This window comes from Dendropsophus ebraccatus, chromosome 7 (genome assembly GCF_027789765.1).
Source record: "Dendropsophus ebraccatus isolate aDenEbr1 chromosome 7, aDenEbr1.pat, whole genome shotgun sequence".
NCBI classification, from domain to species: Eukaryota; Metazoa; Chordata; class Amphibia; order Anura; family Hylidae; genus Dendropsophus; species Dendropsophus ebraccatus.
Genome location: NC_091460.1, coordinates 42,473,578 through 42,487,208, shown reverse-complemented (window position 1 = coordinate 42,487,208; position 13,631 = coordinate 42,473,578). Strand labels below are relative to the sequence as shown.

Here is a 13,631-nt window from a genome sequence, read left to right as displayed (position 1 = left end):
TTCCCTCTGCCTTTAATGACTTTATATAGGGGTTTCACTTTTTGAATTGAATTATTGAAAAAAAACCTTTTTAATGATATTCTTATTTATTGAGATGCACTTGTATGCCCTGCTACCAAAATGTAGATAGGCAAAGAGATTGTTTTTTATTCTTAAGGCAGATTTAACAGTATAGTAGATTTCTCTCTCTCTCTCTCTATATATATATATATATATATATATATATATATATATATATATATATATATATATATTATATTATATATATATATATATATATATATATATATATATACACACACATATATATTTCTCCCTTCTTTTAAATTAAGGGAGGGGGCAATGTAAAAACGGAAACTTGGCTAACTTTTTTTTTGAGCTCACTTAGCATAGTATACGATAAGATTAGGATAAACAAGTTTTAATGGACAAATACTTTTGTACTCATTTGACTAGTTTTACTTTTTCTTTTAATACTCTAAATTTTGGATTGTTCTTTATTTTCTTGTTGAAGGTGGCAAGGAGCTCCTCCTCAGACTTGTGCTGCTCAGAGGACACCGCGTAATACTGGGAAATGACCTGAAAGACAATGGCCAGAAGAGGAGAATGTTACAATAAACCCTTACTATGTATGACAGATAAAGCAGCCAAGGAATATCAGTGTTGTAAAATGGTAATTGCCTTTTGTAGTAATAAGCCACAATTATTAAATTTAAATTATTAAACTTCCACTCATATAATACATACATAATACAATATAATAACATACTACTGTAAAACTGTGTATAATACTCATTGGTATCAGGCTAACAGGCAATCAACTGCTGTAGAACTGTGTATAATAATTAGGCAATCAATTCAGCTATGTATTTCTACACACACCCCAGCTGCCACAGAAACCCATTGGGACTCAGGAATTGTGTCATTAGGGTCACTAATACAGTGACAGATCCCCAGAAACCCAGAAAGTGCCAGAGATTTGTAATTTACTTTTATTAAAAAATCTCCAGTCTTCCGTACTTATCAGCTGCTGTATGTCCTGCAGGAAGTGTTGTATTCTTTCCCCTCTGACACAGTGCTCTCTGCTGCCACCTCTTTCCATGTCAGGAACTGTCCAGAGCAGCAGCAAATTCTCATAGAAATGGACAGAGGTGGCAGTATAGAACACTGTCATACTGGAAAGAATACACCAATTCCTGCAGAACATAAAGCAGCTAATAAGTACTGGAAGACTTGAGATTTTTTAAAAGAAGTTACAAAAGTTATATAACTTTTTAAAACCAGTTGATTTCAAAGAATTTTTTTTGTGAACTACCCCTTTAAGCAAAAGAGCTTCCTTCTGAACTCAAAAAGCTGTTTTGCAGCCTACCCACACTTCAGAAGAAGCAGGTTTTCTGTGTCCACTATGGTCTATGGAGAGGGGGGGCAAGGGGGATGAGTGAGCACAGTGGAATAAGATTGCAGAATGTAGTATTTTGCAGGGCTGCCTTTTTGCCTTTCCAAGTTCCCAGATCAGCAACTGAGTTTTTTGGCCTGTGAATCCATTGTTTTATGTGCCCAGTCTCCAAACTGCAGGGTTGCTTGCCTCCTTTTCCTGCTCACTCATCCCCCTCTGCCCCTGCCCCCTCCATAGGTTATAATGGATTCAGCAAACCTGTCTTCACTTTGCTCCTCTGTATTGTAGATGACTTTGCCTGATGACAAAGAGGTAAGTAGTGAGAGGGGGAGGCTGCACAAACAGCTTTTCGAGTACAGAAAGAGGCTTTTTTGCCTAATAAAACCTATTACACAATGTCTTAAATTGTCACTGTTTTATAACTTTCAAAATTTAAATCAACAGTAGATGTGATATAAAGCAAGTTTGCAATTTACATTAATTATTTATTTGTTTTTTAGTTATCATGGAAAACACAGCACTTCCTGTGTTGTTGTTTTTGTTCTTCTTCAAAGAGTCAGAAAACAGGAAGTCCTGTGTACCCTAGTCCATCTGAGTGCTCACAGAGAAGGCAGTCATGTGATGGACACATTGAGCCGTGACACTGTACTGGTCAGACTTGTGTTTAGTCTATTTTTTTTTTTTAACCAGCATAAGTCAGAAAATCTGCCTTCAGGAGACTGGACCTGGATTTCTGGTAAGTTCAGCTTTGTTTTACAGCAGGATAACAACAAAAAATAATAAATGTATATAGCAAACACTATAAAATTGTTTGTACCATTGATTTCTGCAAAAATATTTTAAATGACCGCTATAAGAAGGCACAGAAGATTATCTGGAGGTTTACATTAAACGGAATAAATAAAAATACAAGTCTAGAGAGCACAGGTTACCTTCTTCCTGAGCTTCTTGATGGGCAGCTCATTGTCAGGAGCCTGTCTCAGCAACGCCTTGATTGTTCCCTTCCAATTAAATTTACCTGTAAACATAAGGAGAGAAAACAGATGCAGGTAAAAATATTACACTGTTCCCTAAAAGACAAAAAAAAAAAAAAAATTGACAGTAAAGCAGTTCTGAATGTTCTATTCAGCTGTTTCTTAGGGCGTAGAAGAGCCATTGATCAGTCTTTTGTTCGGGCAATAAAATCATCATTAAAAAATCTCAAGTCTTCCAGTAATTATCAGCTGCTGTATGTCCTGCAGGAAGTGGTATCTTTTTTTCCAGTCTGACACAGTGCTCTCTGCTGCCACCTCTGTCCATGACAGGAACTGTGCAGAGCAGCAGTGAATCCCTACAGAAAATCTCTCCTGCTCTCTGGAAAAAATACACTACTTTTTGCAGGACGTACAGCAGCTGATAAGTACTGGAAGACTTGAGATCTTATAATAGAAGTAAATTACATACCTCTGACCCCAACTGATTTGAAAAAAACATTTTTGGGTGACCATCATAAAGTAAATAGAGCACACAAACTATCTTGCAACCTGGCCGCACAAGTTATTGAGCAATGTACGGGTTCCAGCAATCGCACTGGAGCACTCTCATTTGGTTAAATAGTCAGGTCATAGTTCAGCTGGCAAAGTTGGGCCCCTGGCTGTATATATGTTTTTCCAGACTCCCTAGGGCTGCATACAACTTGAGCAGCCACAGCTACCCGACTTCTGCACGTTCGGATTTGGAGAATCCCAAGTGCGATTCAAGTTTGCTCAACTCTAGTGATGACCAATGTTGCTGCAATTACAGCTCCCATTGCGATTGTTCCCCCGAAACTTCTACAGTACTGAATAGCATAGCTTAGTTCTATGCTGATGCAGCACTGGGAGGATGCAGCACTGGGAGGATGCATTATGTCACAACTACCCATACTGTCAAGAGTCAAGAAAAGCTGAATGACAATGGCAGCCATACTGGTGGTCAGACAGGCTTTCAAAAACAGAATCGGAGTGATGCAAGAGAAACGCTCTGCTAGTTGCTGTCCTACCAGAACAACACAGTGACCACACACTATAGATAGCTATTGACCAAACACTCTTTCACAGTCATTCTTCCTGACACCCTATCCCCCCTGTACACATGACCACTCAGCTCAGCTGAACATAGCTGCACATGTTTTCAATAAGGAAAGGGAAGTAAAGGCCCTATTACACGGAACAATAATCGTTCTGTGTAATAGGAGGCAACGATTAGCCGACATGAACGATGGCAAACGACTCATATAGCAGCGATCTGTGGACGTTGCTCCGTGGAATAGGAAATGCGGCAGCAGACCTCTGCTATCTGCTATGGGCTGTCCGGATGATCTAGCGATCACCTGGGCAGCTCCCACGCACCTCCCCGTGGCCCCCCCTGTACTCACCAGCTCACCACCACTGCATGTAAGAGCGGCAGCAAGTGGGGAACGAGGAGCAACGAGCGCTAACAGCGCTCGTTGCTCCTCATAGTCGCCCCATGTAATAGGGGCTTAAGCTTTCTTTGGGGGCAGCTTATCTATTGCCAGTAGAAAGATAGGATATCCCCTTTTATGCAGATACAGCCAAAACTCTCCCCAAATGTGGACGGCCACCCTTATACCAGAGATGGTGGTTCAGAGTTAGAGCTAACTTACCCTTTTTATCGCTTTCTTCTTCACCATTTTCATCTTCCTCTATCTCTCCTTGAAATAAAATAAATATGGATTTTTAATACTGGAAACAGAAACTGCATTGGTGCTTCCTAAGTTTTAATATAAGGTTCTTTAAAGGGGTACTCTGGCAAAAATCTTTTTCTTTCAAATAAAGTGGTTTTAGAAAGTTATATAGATTTGTAATTTACTTCTATTTAAAAATCTCAAGTCTTCCCAGACTTATCAGCTGCTGTCTGTCCTGCATAAGATGTTGTTTTCTTTCCAGTCTGACAGTACTCTCTGCTGACATCTTTGTCCGTGTCAGGAACTGTCCAGAGCAGTAGCAAATACCCATGGGAAACCTCTCCTGCTCTGGACAGTTCCTGACATGGACAGAGGTGGTACAGCACTGTGTCAGACTGGAAAGAATACACAACTTCCCGCAGGACATACAGCAGCTGATAAGGACTGGAGGACTAGAGATTTTAAAATTGAAGTAAATGACAAATCTATGTCCCTTTCTGAAACCACTTGATTTAAAAGAAAAAGATTTTTGCTGGAGTACCCCTTTAAATATATGAGGTTTCAAATTTAAACTTATGCCGTTTCCAGCACTTGCTCCAATGAAGCCAAGAGCGTGCCCACTCAGAGGGAATAGAGGAGTTGACCAATATGTAAAGTGAAGACATATTGCTAGGATGCTGGGATCAAAGGGGCAGTAGCATTCAGTGCTGCATACTCTTTAAAGTGTTCCTTCTAGAGCAGCGCTCATGGTCACTGTTTGTAAAGGGAAAACTGTAAAAAGTACAGTGGCCCTTCAGTCTCAGGATTACTGGTGAACGGACCTTTTGATAATAAAGTGATGGCACATCCTACTATGTCATGACTCTAATAGATGGGAATAACCCATCATCAAACTCTACAGCTTACAGCCAAGAAGAAGGAGACGCAGCTGCAGACTGACGTCCTGTCATGCAGCGGTGGACAATATCATCCATCAGGGATAATATGGGGCTCTTGTGAGGCAGGAACTTGTGATCTCCATCTTGTGCTGTAATTATAGGATTACTGTAACCAGCAAGCAGAGAAGAACAGAGCACACAGCTGTAGGGAGAGGCAGTGGGACTGTAAAAGCTGGTCGTATTTCCAATTTTAGCCAATGACTAAGGGCCCTATTCCACCGGACGATTATCGTTTGTATAATTGTTAACGATTAACTATCTCAAACGACCGCTATTGCGAAAGACCTGAAACCGTTCACTCATTTCCATGGAACGATAATTGTTACTTATGATGGTAATTGCGATAGTTTTTTCTTCGCTATTGCGTTCGTATCTATTGCAAACGACCGAACGATGTCTTATTCAATGCAAAAGATTTGCGAGCGTTTTGCGAACGAGCAACGATAAAAATAGGTCCAGGTCTTATAAAGCGATCAACGATTTCTCGTTCGATCGTTAATCGTTAACGGCATTTCAACCGAACGATTATCGTTTAGATTGGATCGATTTAACGATAATCTGAACGATAATCGTCCGGTGGAATGGGGCCCTTAAAGTGTATGGAGCCCTGTGACTGTTCACTAGCAAAACATCTGCTGTTTTAGGAAAAGAAAGATCAGGCAGGTCTGATTTTAGCATGGGATATAATATCACAATCCCCACTGAAAATCTATGGCGCTCATCTCCTGCAGTGAGATGGAGGTCACAGTCAGCCAGGTTCAGACACCCTGGTCTCCCAGAGGATTCTAATCATCAATGAGGGTCTGAACACCCAAACCCTGTCCAATCTTATTGACACGTTTATAGGTTTTGTAAATGTCAGGGACACGGACGCAAAAGGAAACCAGACAATATTATTAGTTTAAAAGAAATAAAATCAAGACAACCCTTGTTTAAAAGGGAGTTTGCCAGGAGTAAAACACAGCTGATGTTTAAAAAAAGGCCATCATTGTCCTACACCCAGAAAACTCTCACATCCCAGTGCATGTACCTTCCGAACCATTCTGCCTCTTCTGTGGAGCGTCTTCCTCACAATTATTGGATTCATCTTCCTCCAGTTCTTGCTGTTTCTTTTTTTTCTTCTTCCTCTTCCCTGTGGCCTCCTCATCATTGGCTCCATCATCACCGCTCTCAGGAATCTCATCCTCTTCCATTTTCCGCTTCTTTCCCTTCTTTTTTGTACCGTTCTGTGGCTGCTCCTCTGAATTTAGATCTTTTTTCTCTTTCTTATTCTTTTTCTGCCTTTCCTCCTTCCGTTCACGCTTACTCTTCTTCTTCTCACTTTCCTCTGCGGCTGCAGACGGCTCAGATTTGCTCTCGGGTGCAGGAGTGTTAGACGGCTTTGGTTCATTGTTATTAGTGTTGTCTTTTTGCTGCAAGAAAAAGTCACAAAGGATTAGAATGAGTAGGTATAGTAAGAGCATGTTCACGTGCGTCTTCAACAAAATTCACATGCAAATTGCTTTTATTGATTTCAATGGCAATCTGCACTGTAGTTAATGCTGCTGCTTTGCATCTGACACCCTTATGAAAAAGTATGACTTCTTGATGCAGAATCTGTGAAGGGTAACTATACGAAATTAGCCCAAATCTCAAAGCAGTGAATGTAGTCATAGTCAGGTACATGCACTGCTGCTCCGAACACAAGTGGCAAAGAGGTTAGCTCTTACACTATAGGGACAAATGTACTGGAACACCTACACAGTGAAAGTACAGGAGGTGTTCAGACATGCAAGCCATAGGCACTAATATGGAGTTGGTCTAAGAGATTCCAATCTTCTGTGAAGACTTTCAATGAGATTTTTGGAGATATCGGATATATTTTGCCCATTTATCTAGAAGATTATTAGTGAGGTCAGACACTGATGTTGGATAAGGAGTCCTGGTTCACAAGTCCAATTCTTGGACATCCCAAGAGTGTTTGGATGGGTTTCTTTTAAACTCCCCCTTCCATACCTTATGACCCTTGCTTTGTGCTAAGGGGTACAATAACGCAGGAACAGAAAAGGGCTGAACCCAAACTGTTTCCACAAAATTGGAAGCAACAAATGTCCAAAATCTTTTGATATGCTGAAGAAGATTTCCCTTTATTAGACCTTCAGAGACTAGGTCAACTCCTGGAAAACCCCCCACAGCATTATCTCTCCTCCACCAAACCTTACAGCCGGAACAATGCAGTCAGGCAGGTGACATTCTCCTGGTATTTACCAAACCTGGACTCGTCTATTAGATGACAGTTAGAGAAGTTTGGTTTGTCACCCCACAGAAAATCCAGGCATTGTGCTTGGCGCTATAAGACTTGCATGCAGCTGCTCAGATATGGAAACTCATGCCATGAAGTTCCTAGTGAGGTGCATTTTTGTGCCGATTTTAATGCCAGATGAGTTTTGGCCTCTGGGTCAGCAGAAGGTTGGAGACCCTGCTCCCTGAGTTATTGTGGTTGTTTTTTTTTTTTCACTCACAGCTGATGGTGGAAGAAGATTCCGGATGTGACTCATATTACAGTGGTCTTCTGTTACAGGACCACACTGAAGATCAGGAAGCTCTTTACAATGACCCATTCTTTTATAAATGTCCGTAACTGCAGACTGCATTGGTAGGGAGCAGATACTATACTCTTGTGGTAATGGGACTGAACGACACACCAGAACTCAGGGATTACAGTCCAGGAACCAATACAAAGGTCTATATAGTGCATGTCGGCTGTCTGAAGACCTAGTGCCGACACTTTTCATACGTTAACCCTTTATGCAGGGGAAACAAAAAAAAATCCTGATATTACACACGGCCCTGACATCAGTCCTGATACTACTTACATTACTTGTGGCTTCTGCGAAAATCTCCCACACTTTATCCTGCACGGCTTGATTATAGATTTTGAGACTGTTCTTTATCCAGTTCTAGATGTAAAAAAAAGAAAAAACACATTACAGAAATGAAAATGAAGAAATCTCCATTAGATTAAGATTTATTTGATGGAGGCTAGCTGCTATATCGTCGCTTATATACTATGCGCACACAAAAAAAAGAGAGCATTCTCCTCCCCAATATCTCTTATAGCACACTTAAGAAGCAGCAGTGTGGAGGACATTATAGAGAGGTACTAAGAAGTGCAAGCTGTAAATCCAGCACTAAGGTGTTCCATAACACTTAGCAGCCTCTCTGTAATCTCATTCTACAGCTCTATACCTTCACCTTTCCATAGACTTTTATTGGCAACATGTAACCCGATCCTCCAGTGATCTGACACTGTTCTATGACATGACTGGTATGACAGAATGACAACATACCTGGAATTTCGCCTTCTTTCTAGGAACATTATCATATGTACTAATTTGCTTTAGTACGTTCCTTATATTGTCGCTAATGTCCGGCTTCTTCATTAGTTCTTGAATCCTCTGTGAAAGAACCAAAGTTAGTAAGGTATTAGGAAGACAAAGCTAAAACAATGTGGGTTCTATATAAAAGAGAGACACCTCCCCCCTCCTCAATTCCCCTGCAGCAGGGAGCAGTACACACTCCATGCACTGTTTATGGAAGCGCTGGATATACACAAGTACAGGCGCTCCCATCGACAATGTCTGCACCACTCCATGCAGTGGGGAATGTTGGAGACCCAGTTTATAGGGGCTGTTAATATACATGTCCAGATTTACCATCAGACCAAAAGCCTGACCACTCACCTGAATCCACTGCTGCTGCTTCACATCCCCTTTAAACCCTTTTGCTTCAAAGGCTTTGCCGCCATATTTCTCATCCTCCGTTATACATTTCAGATGGGTTTTATAATTGTCCCCCCTGCAACAGTCACGAAGAAAGAAATGACCACAATGGTTAGCACATCTATTCTCAAGAAGTTAGGATACCTACCTGCCAACTAAATAACAGCATTTCTAAAGTGACAGGGTAACATAAAAGACTGTCAGCAGCCTGCCGCCCTGTCATGGTTGGAATGGATGGGAATAGGACCCGGAGTGCAGCATAAAATAAAGTGAAATTAACCTAACTCATCTACTGCTCTTTCAGTTAAATATATTCTAACAATGCTTCTGATTCCCCCTCCCCCCAAAAAAACCTTCTATTTTGTCCCCCTTGTTCTTAACACCTTCTTAGCAAAGCATAATTCAGAGAGCTCTCAGTATGTACCCGAAGCAATAGTGCCAACCAAGGGATCGGCTAATAAAACATCCGACTACTGGATGTTCCCATATGTCCAACGACAACAAAATAATCATCCACAAAACATGAACACTTCTCTATGGACGTACCAGAAGTCTTTACCGCAATCAATACAAGAAAGACATTGACAGTTCCGGCACATGGAGACATGTTTCTCTACTTGTGCTTTCTTCAGGGATTCCCCACAGGCGTTGCAGGTGAAAAATACCATGATGACCCTTACACACGTAGCACAGCCCCTCACCTAGAGAGAACATTGTTAGTCATTGAGAAAACGTGTTTACCGCAGGTAAATTTACACTTTATGTAGAGATATAGTAATAATATATATGTAAACAGTGTCCCTGGACGGCTGTTTCTGCTCTCTGTGAGGCTTAACCACTGTGAGGTCACAAGTCGCTTGACCTTCGTTTAACACTCCCGCTTAAAGCGAATGGATCATCAAGTACATTCGCTTTAACATGGCCCTTGGATAGATCGGCGCCGATGTCCATTTTTTAAACTGCGGCCCAGTTCCCGTGTACGGCGAAGTTCTATTCACGGGTACCGGGCCGGGCCACCACCAGTGGGAGGGAATTCCCCCCACTGGGGGTGGCCCGCCTCCAGTGCTTCGGCCCCGGCCAGGTATCCGTGGATAGAACTGCGCCGTATACTGGAACCGGGCCGCGGTTCAAAAAAATGGACCGCGGCACCGGCTTTCCTGCGTCAGCGCCCATCTATCCATGGGTCATGTTAAAGTGAATGTACCTAGTAGTAGATATCTGGAACAAACTTCCAGCAGAGGTGGTTGGTAAATCCACAATAACAGAATTTAAACACGCCTGGGATAAACATACATCTATCCTAAGATAATAAGAAAGAAAATACTAAGGGCAGACTAGATGAACCCAGTGGTCTTTTTCTGCCGACAATCTTCTAGGTTTCTACCTGATGGTACATTCGCTTTAAAGGGAACCAATCACTGGAAAAAAGCATATAGAGCTTTTGAAATGTGGTGTTAGAGCACACAGCACACTTGCCACACATGTTTTCATAGCCTCCGTGCCTTCCCGGTGTAAGCCGCAAAGTAACTTTATAAAACTGGCGCCCTGTATGCTAATTACCTGAGGTAGTCAGTCTGGGCGGTGTGTGGCTAGCAGGTAGTCACGGTCCCCTGGGCGTTATTCCGCTGTAATCACGCCCCTCTGGGCGTGATTCAAATGGTAGAGTAGCTGTGGCGTCACTCAGGAGCGCACCATGCCCGAGGTCGGCACGCTCACGTACTTATGGCGGACGCCGCCGCGCATGCGCAGTGCAGCCGCTTCCATTCCGGCTGGACTGCGCCTGTGCAGAATAGCCTCGAAATCCGGCTCACACTGAGTTCAAGGCTATTCTGCACAGGCGCAGTACAGCCGGAATGGAAGCGGCTGTACTGTGCATGCGCGGCGGCAGCAGGCATCAGAATGTCACAGCTACTCGGCCATTTGAATCACGCCCAGATGGCCGTGATTACAGCAGAAGACCGCCCAGGGGACCGTGACTACCTGCTAGCCGCACACCGCCAAGATGACTACCTCAGGTAATTAGCATACGGGGCACCAGTTTTATAAAGTTACTTTGCGGCTTACACCAGGAAGGCTCGGAGGCTATGAAAACATGTGTGGCAAGTGTGCTGTGTGCTCTAACAGCACATTTCAAAAGCTCTTCATGCGTTTTTCCGTTGATTGGTTCCCTTTAAGTGTATCTTCACACTGAGGAATAGACGAGTATTCAGTGAGGAATTGAAGAGGAAAGTTTTCTGCTTGAAATTCCTCTTCTATTCTGCTTTGGCAGAATAGGAGCAGAATTCAAGCCCCCATTGACTTCTATAAGATTCCTCTAGCAGAATCCGCCCAAAGAATTGACATGTTACTTCTTTGAGAGGAAAGCAGATCTGCGGCAGAAAATTCTGCTTGAAAATTCTGCAGTGTGAACAACAAAGCAGAAATTCTATTAAACACAATGGGACATTGCTCTGTTCATATTTTACGGGAGGAATTTAAAGCGGAAATTAGGAGCGAATGGCGCTTCAATTCCTTGCCTATTTCTCAGTGTGAACATACCCTTACAGAGTGCAGAAACAGCAGGCCAGGGACACTGTTTACATCAGCTGTCTTGGAGTCAACACAGATTTTACTTAAAGTGACACTGTCACCCCCTTTTTGCATTCTGACTTCTCTACACAGGTGTAAAGGGTAAATTTAGCAGATTTCATACCTTATATTATATCATACAGCATGGTGCTTGTGTCAGTAAAAAGTGATCTTTTATCATCTGCGTTTTGGGATACCTGGGTGGGGCTTCACGCTGAAGCGGCACTTAGCTCCGCCTCTCTGTGAAGTCATCTGCACATAGGCCCCGCCCCTTAGCGGCCATTGAAAGAGCCACCCTTAAGGTCTAGGCCCTACCCCACACCAATGGCTGCTGAGGGGATGGGGCCTTTGCGGTGATGACGTCACAGAGAGGGCTAGTTGGCGCTCGGGGCGGGGCTAAGTGGCACTTCGGGCATGAAGCCCCACCCAGGTATCCCAATCCGCAGATGATAAAAGATCACTTTTTACTGGAACAAGCACCATGACGTATGATATAATATAAAGGTATGAAAACTACTAAATTTACCCATTACACCTGTGTACAGATGTCAGAATGCAAAAAGGGGGTGACAGGGTCACTTTAAAGTGAATTTAACATTAGGTACATCACTTTTTTTTTTTTTTTTTTTTTTTTTACAGCAGATTGCCCCCAGTGTGACAATATACCCTCTCCTCTCCAATGCGGCTTCATTGATTCTAATAGAGCCAGTTAAAATAAAAAAATAAATAAAAAAGGGCGAGCAGATATCATCAAACTGGGGGTGTGCATAGAACGTTTCAAAGAGAGGACTGTGCTACCAGGATCCCCATGCCAGCACCGATCTGCTACTGTCTAATGTACTGGTACATTTGGTTTAACTGGAGTTATATAAAAAGCATAGTGTGAGGTGCTATGAGGTTTATACAGCTTTTATTAAAGGGAACCTGTCACCCCCCGTGCCGGGGTGACAGGCTCCCGACCCCCCGTTAGAGCCCCCTATACTCACCTAATCCCGCCGGGTCCCGCTTCTGGAGGTGGTCGGGTGATGAAGATCTCAGCCGCTGCAGCCCGGCGCCCGCGCTGAGAGATGAGTCCAACACTCATAGAGAATGACGGAGCGCTGGACTCTCCTGTCATTCTCTATGGGTGTTGGACTCATCTCTCAGCGCGCGCGCCGGGCTGCAGCGGCTGATATCTCCGTGACCCGACCACCTCCAGAAGCGGGACCCGGCGGGATTAGGTGAGTATAGGGGGCTCTAACGGGGGGTCGGGAGCCTGTCACCCCGGCACGGGGGGGTGACAGGTTCCCTTTAATGTTACTGGTAGTAATATACACTATATAAAACTCCTGCTCAGTTGTATTCAGAATCCCAGTCATCTCCGGCAAATGCAGCTGGGGTGGGAGTATAGGGACATAGATGCAGGTCCCACCTCTAGGACGTGCACACATCAGACAGTTATAACGTCCTGTGAATTAGCTGTAAACGGGTGAGAGTGAGGTGAATACATGGAACCAGTGTGGCCATTACTCAATGTACAGAGCCGCCTGCTTCTAGGTGTATGTGGGCACCTCTGCTCAGGCAGGGGGCTGGCACTTGACCATTCTGATATATTGAGAGTGGACAACCCCTTTAAGGCAGTCACACATTTCCCGAGTAGGGGCCGTATTACACGGGACAGTTATTGTTCAAAAAATTGTTAGAGCATTCGGATTTAAAGGATAATCGTGTAATAGCAGACAACTATTAAACGACCAACAAGAAATCGTTGGTCGTTTGATAGAATTCAGACCTATTTTTATCGATCGCTGTAATAAGAAGTCATAGCTGTATGTACACAATGGCGACGACGAAACGAGCGCAACAACAATCATAAGTAACCATCATCGTTCCGTGTAATTGGGCGAACCATTTCGGGTCGTTTGCCATTGCGGTCGCTTGAGATCGTTTATCGTTAGTCATCAAAATAATCGCTTGGTGTAAAAGAGCTACGACCACATACCCGCCCTAGTGCAGTGCTGCAGGGCATGCAGCAGATGCAGCATGCAATGTCATATAATATACTTTCTAGATACTATCCTTATGTGTGCACAGGAAGCATGCAGCGATGTAATACAGAGCAGGTAGAGGCGCCCATCATTATACTGGCACTGTAGGAAGCTGCGCCCATCACACACGGGTCACCCCTGTACCCACACTCTGTATGCCCCCCTCTACAGCCCCGGTCTCCACACTCACCTCCAGCAAACCACGTGCTCCCCCTCTACACCGGCCACTGTTTACTGAATGGCGTCACTTCCGGTAAGCATAAGCAGAATCGAAAC

The 13,631-nt window shown here is 43.4% G+C and overlaps 1 protein-coding gene across 1 annotated transcript; it reads right to left on the bottom strand.

Moving 5' to 3' along the window:
- Positions 1–301: 301 nt before the first annotated feature.
- LYAR (Ly1 antibody reactive) lies at positions 302–13,619 on the bottom strand. Its single transcript, XM_069977405.1, has 9 exons — positions 13,546–13,619; positions 9,307–9,461; positions 8,722–8,836; positions 8,329–8,436; positions 7,855–7,938; positions 6,030–6,411; positions 4,041–4,088; positions 2,329–2,414; positions 302–579 (listed from the first exon to the last, which is right to left on the bottom strand). Exons 2-9 carry the CDS (start codon positions 9,426–9,428, stop codon positions 445–447), a joined length of 1,080 nt encoding a protein of 359 aa, XP_069833506.1. The 5' UTR covers positions 9,429–9,461; positions 13,546–13,619; the 3' UTR covers positions 302–444.
- Positions 13,620–13,631: the final 12 nt, after the last annotated feature.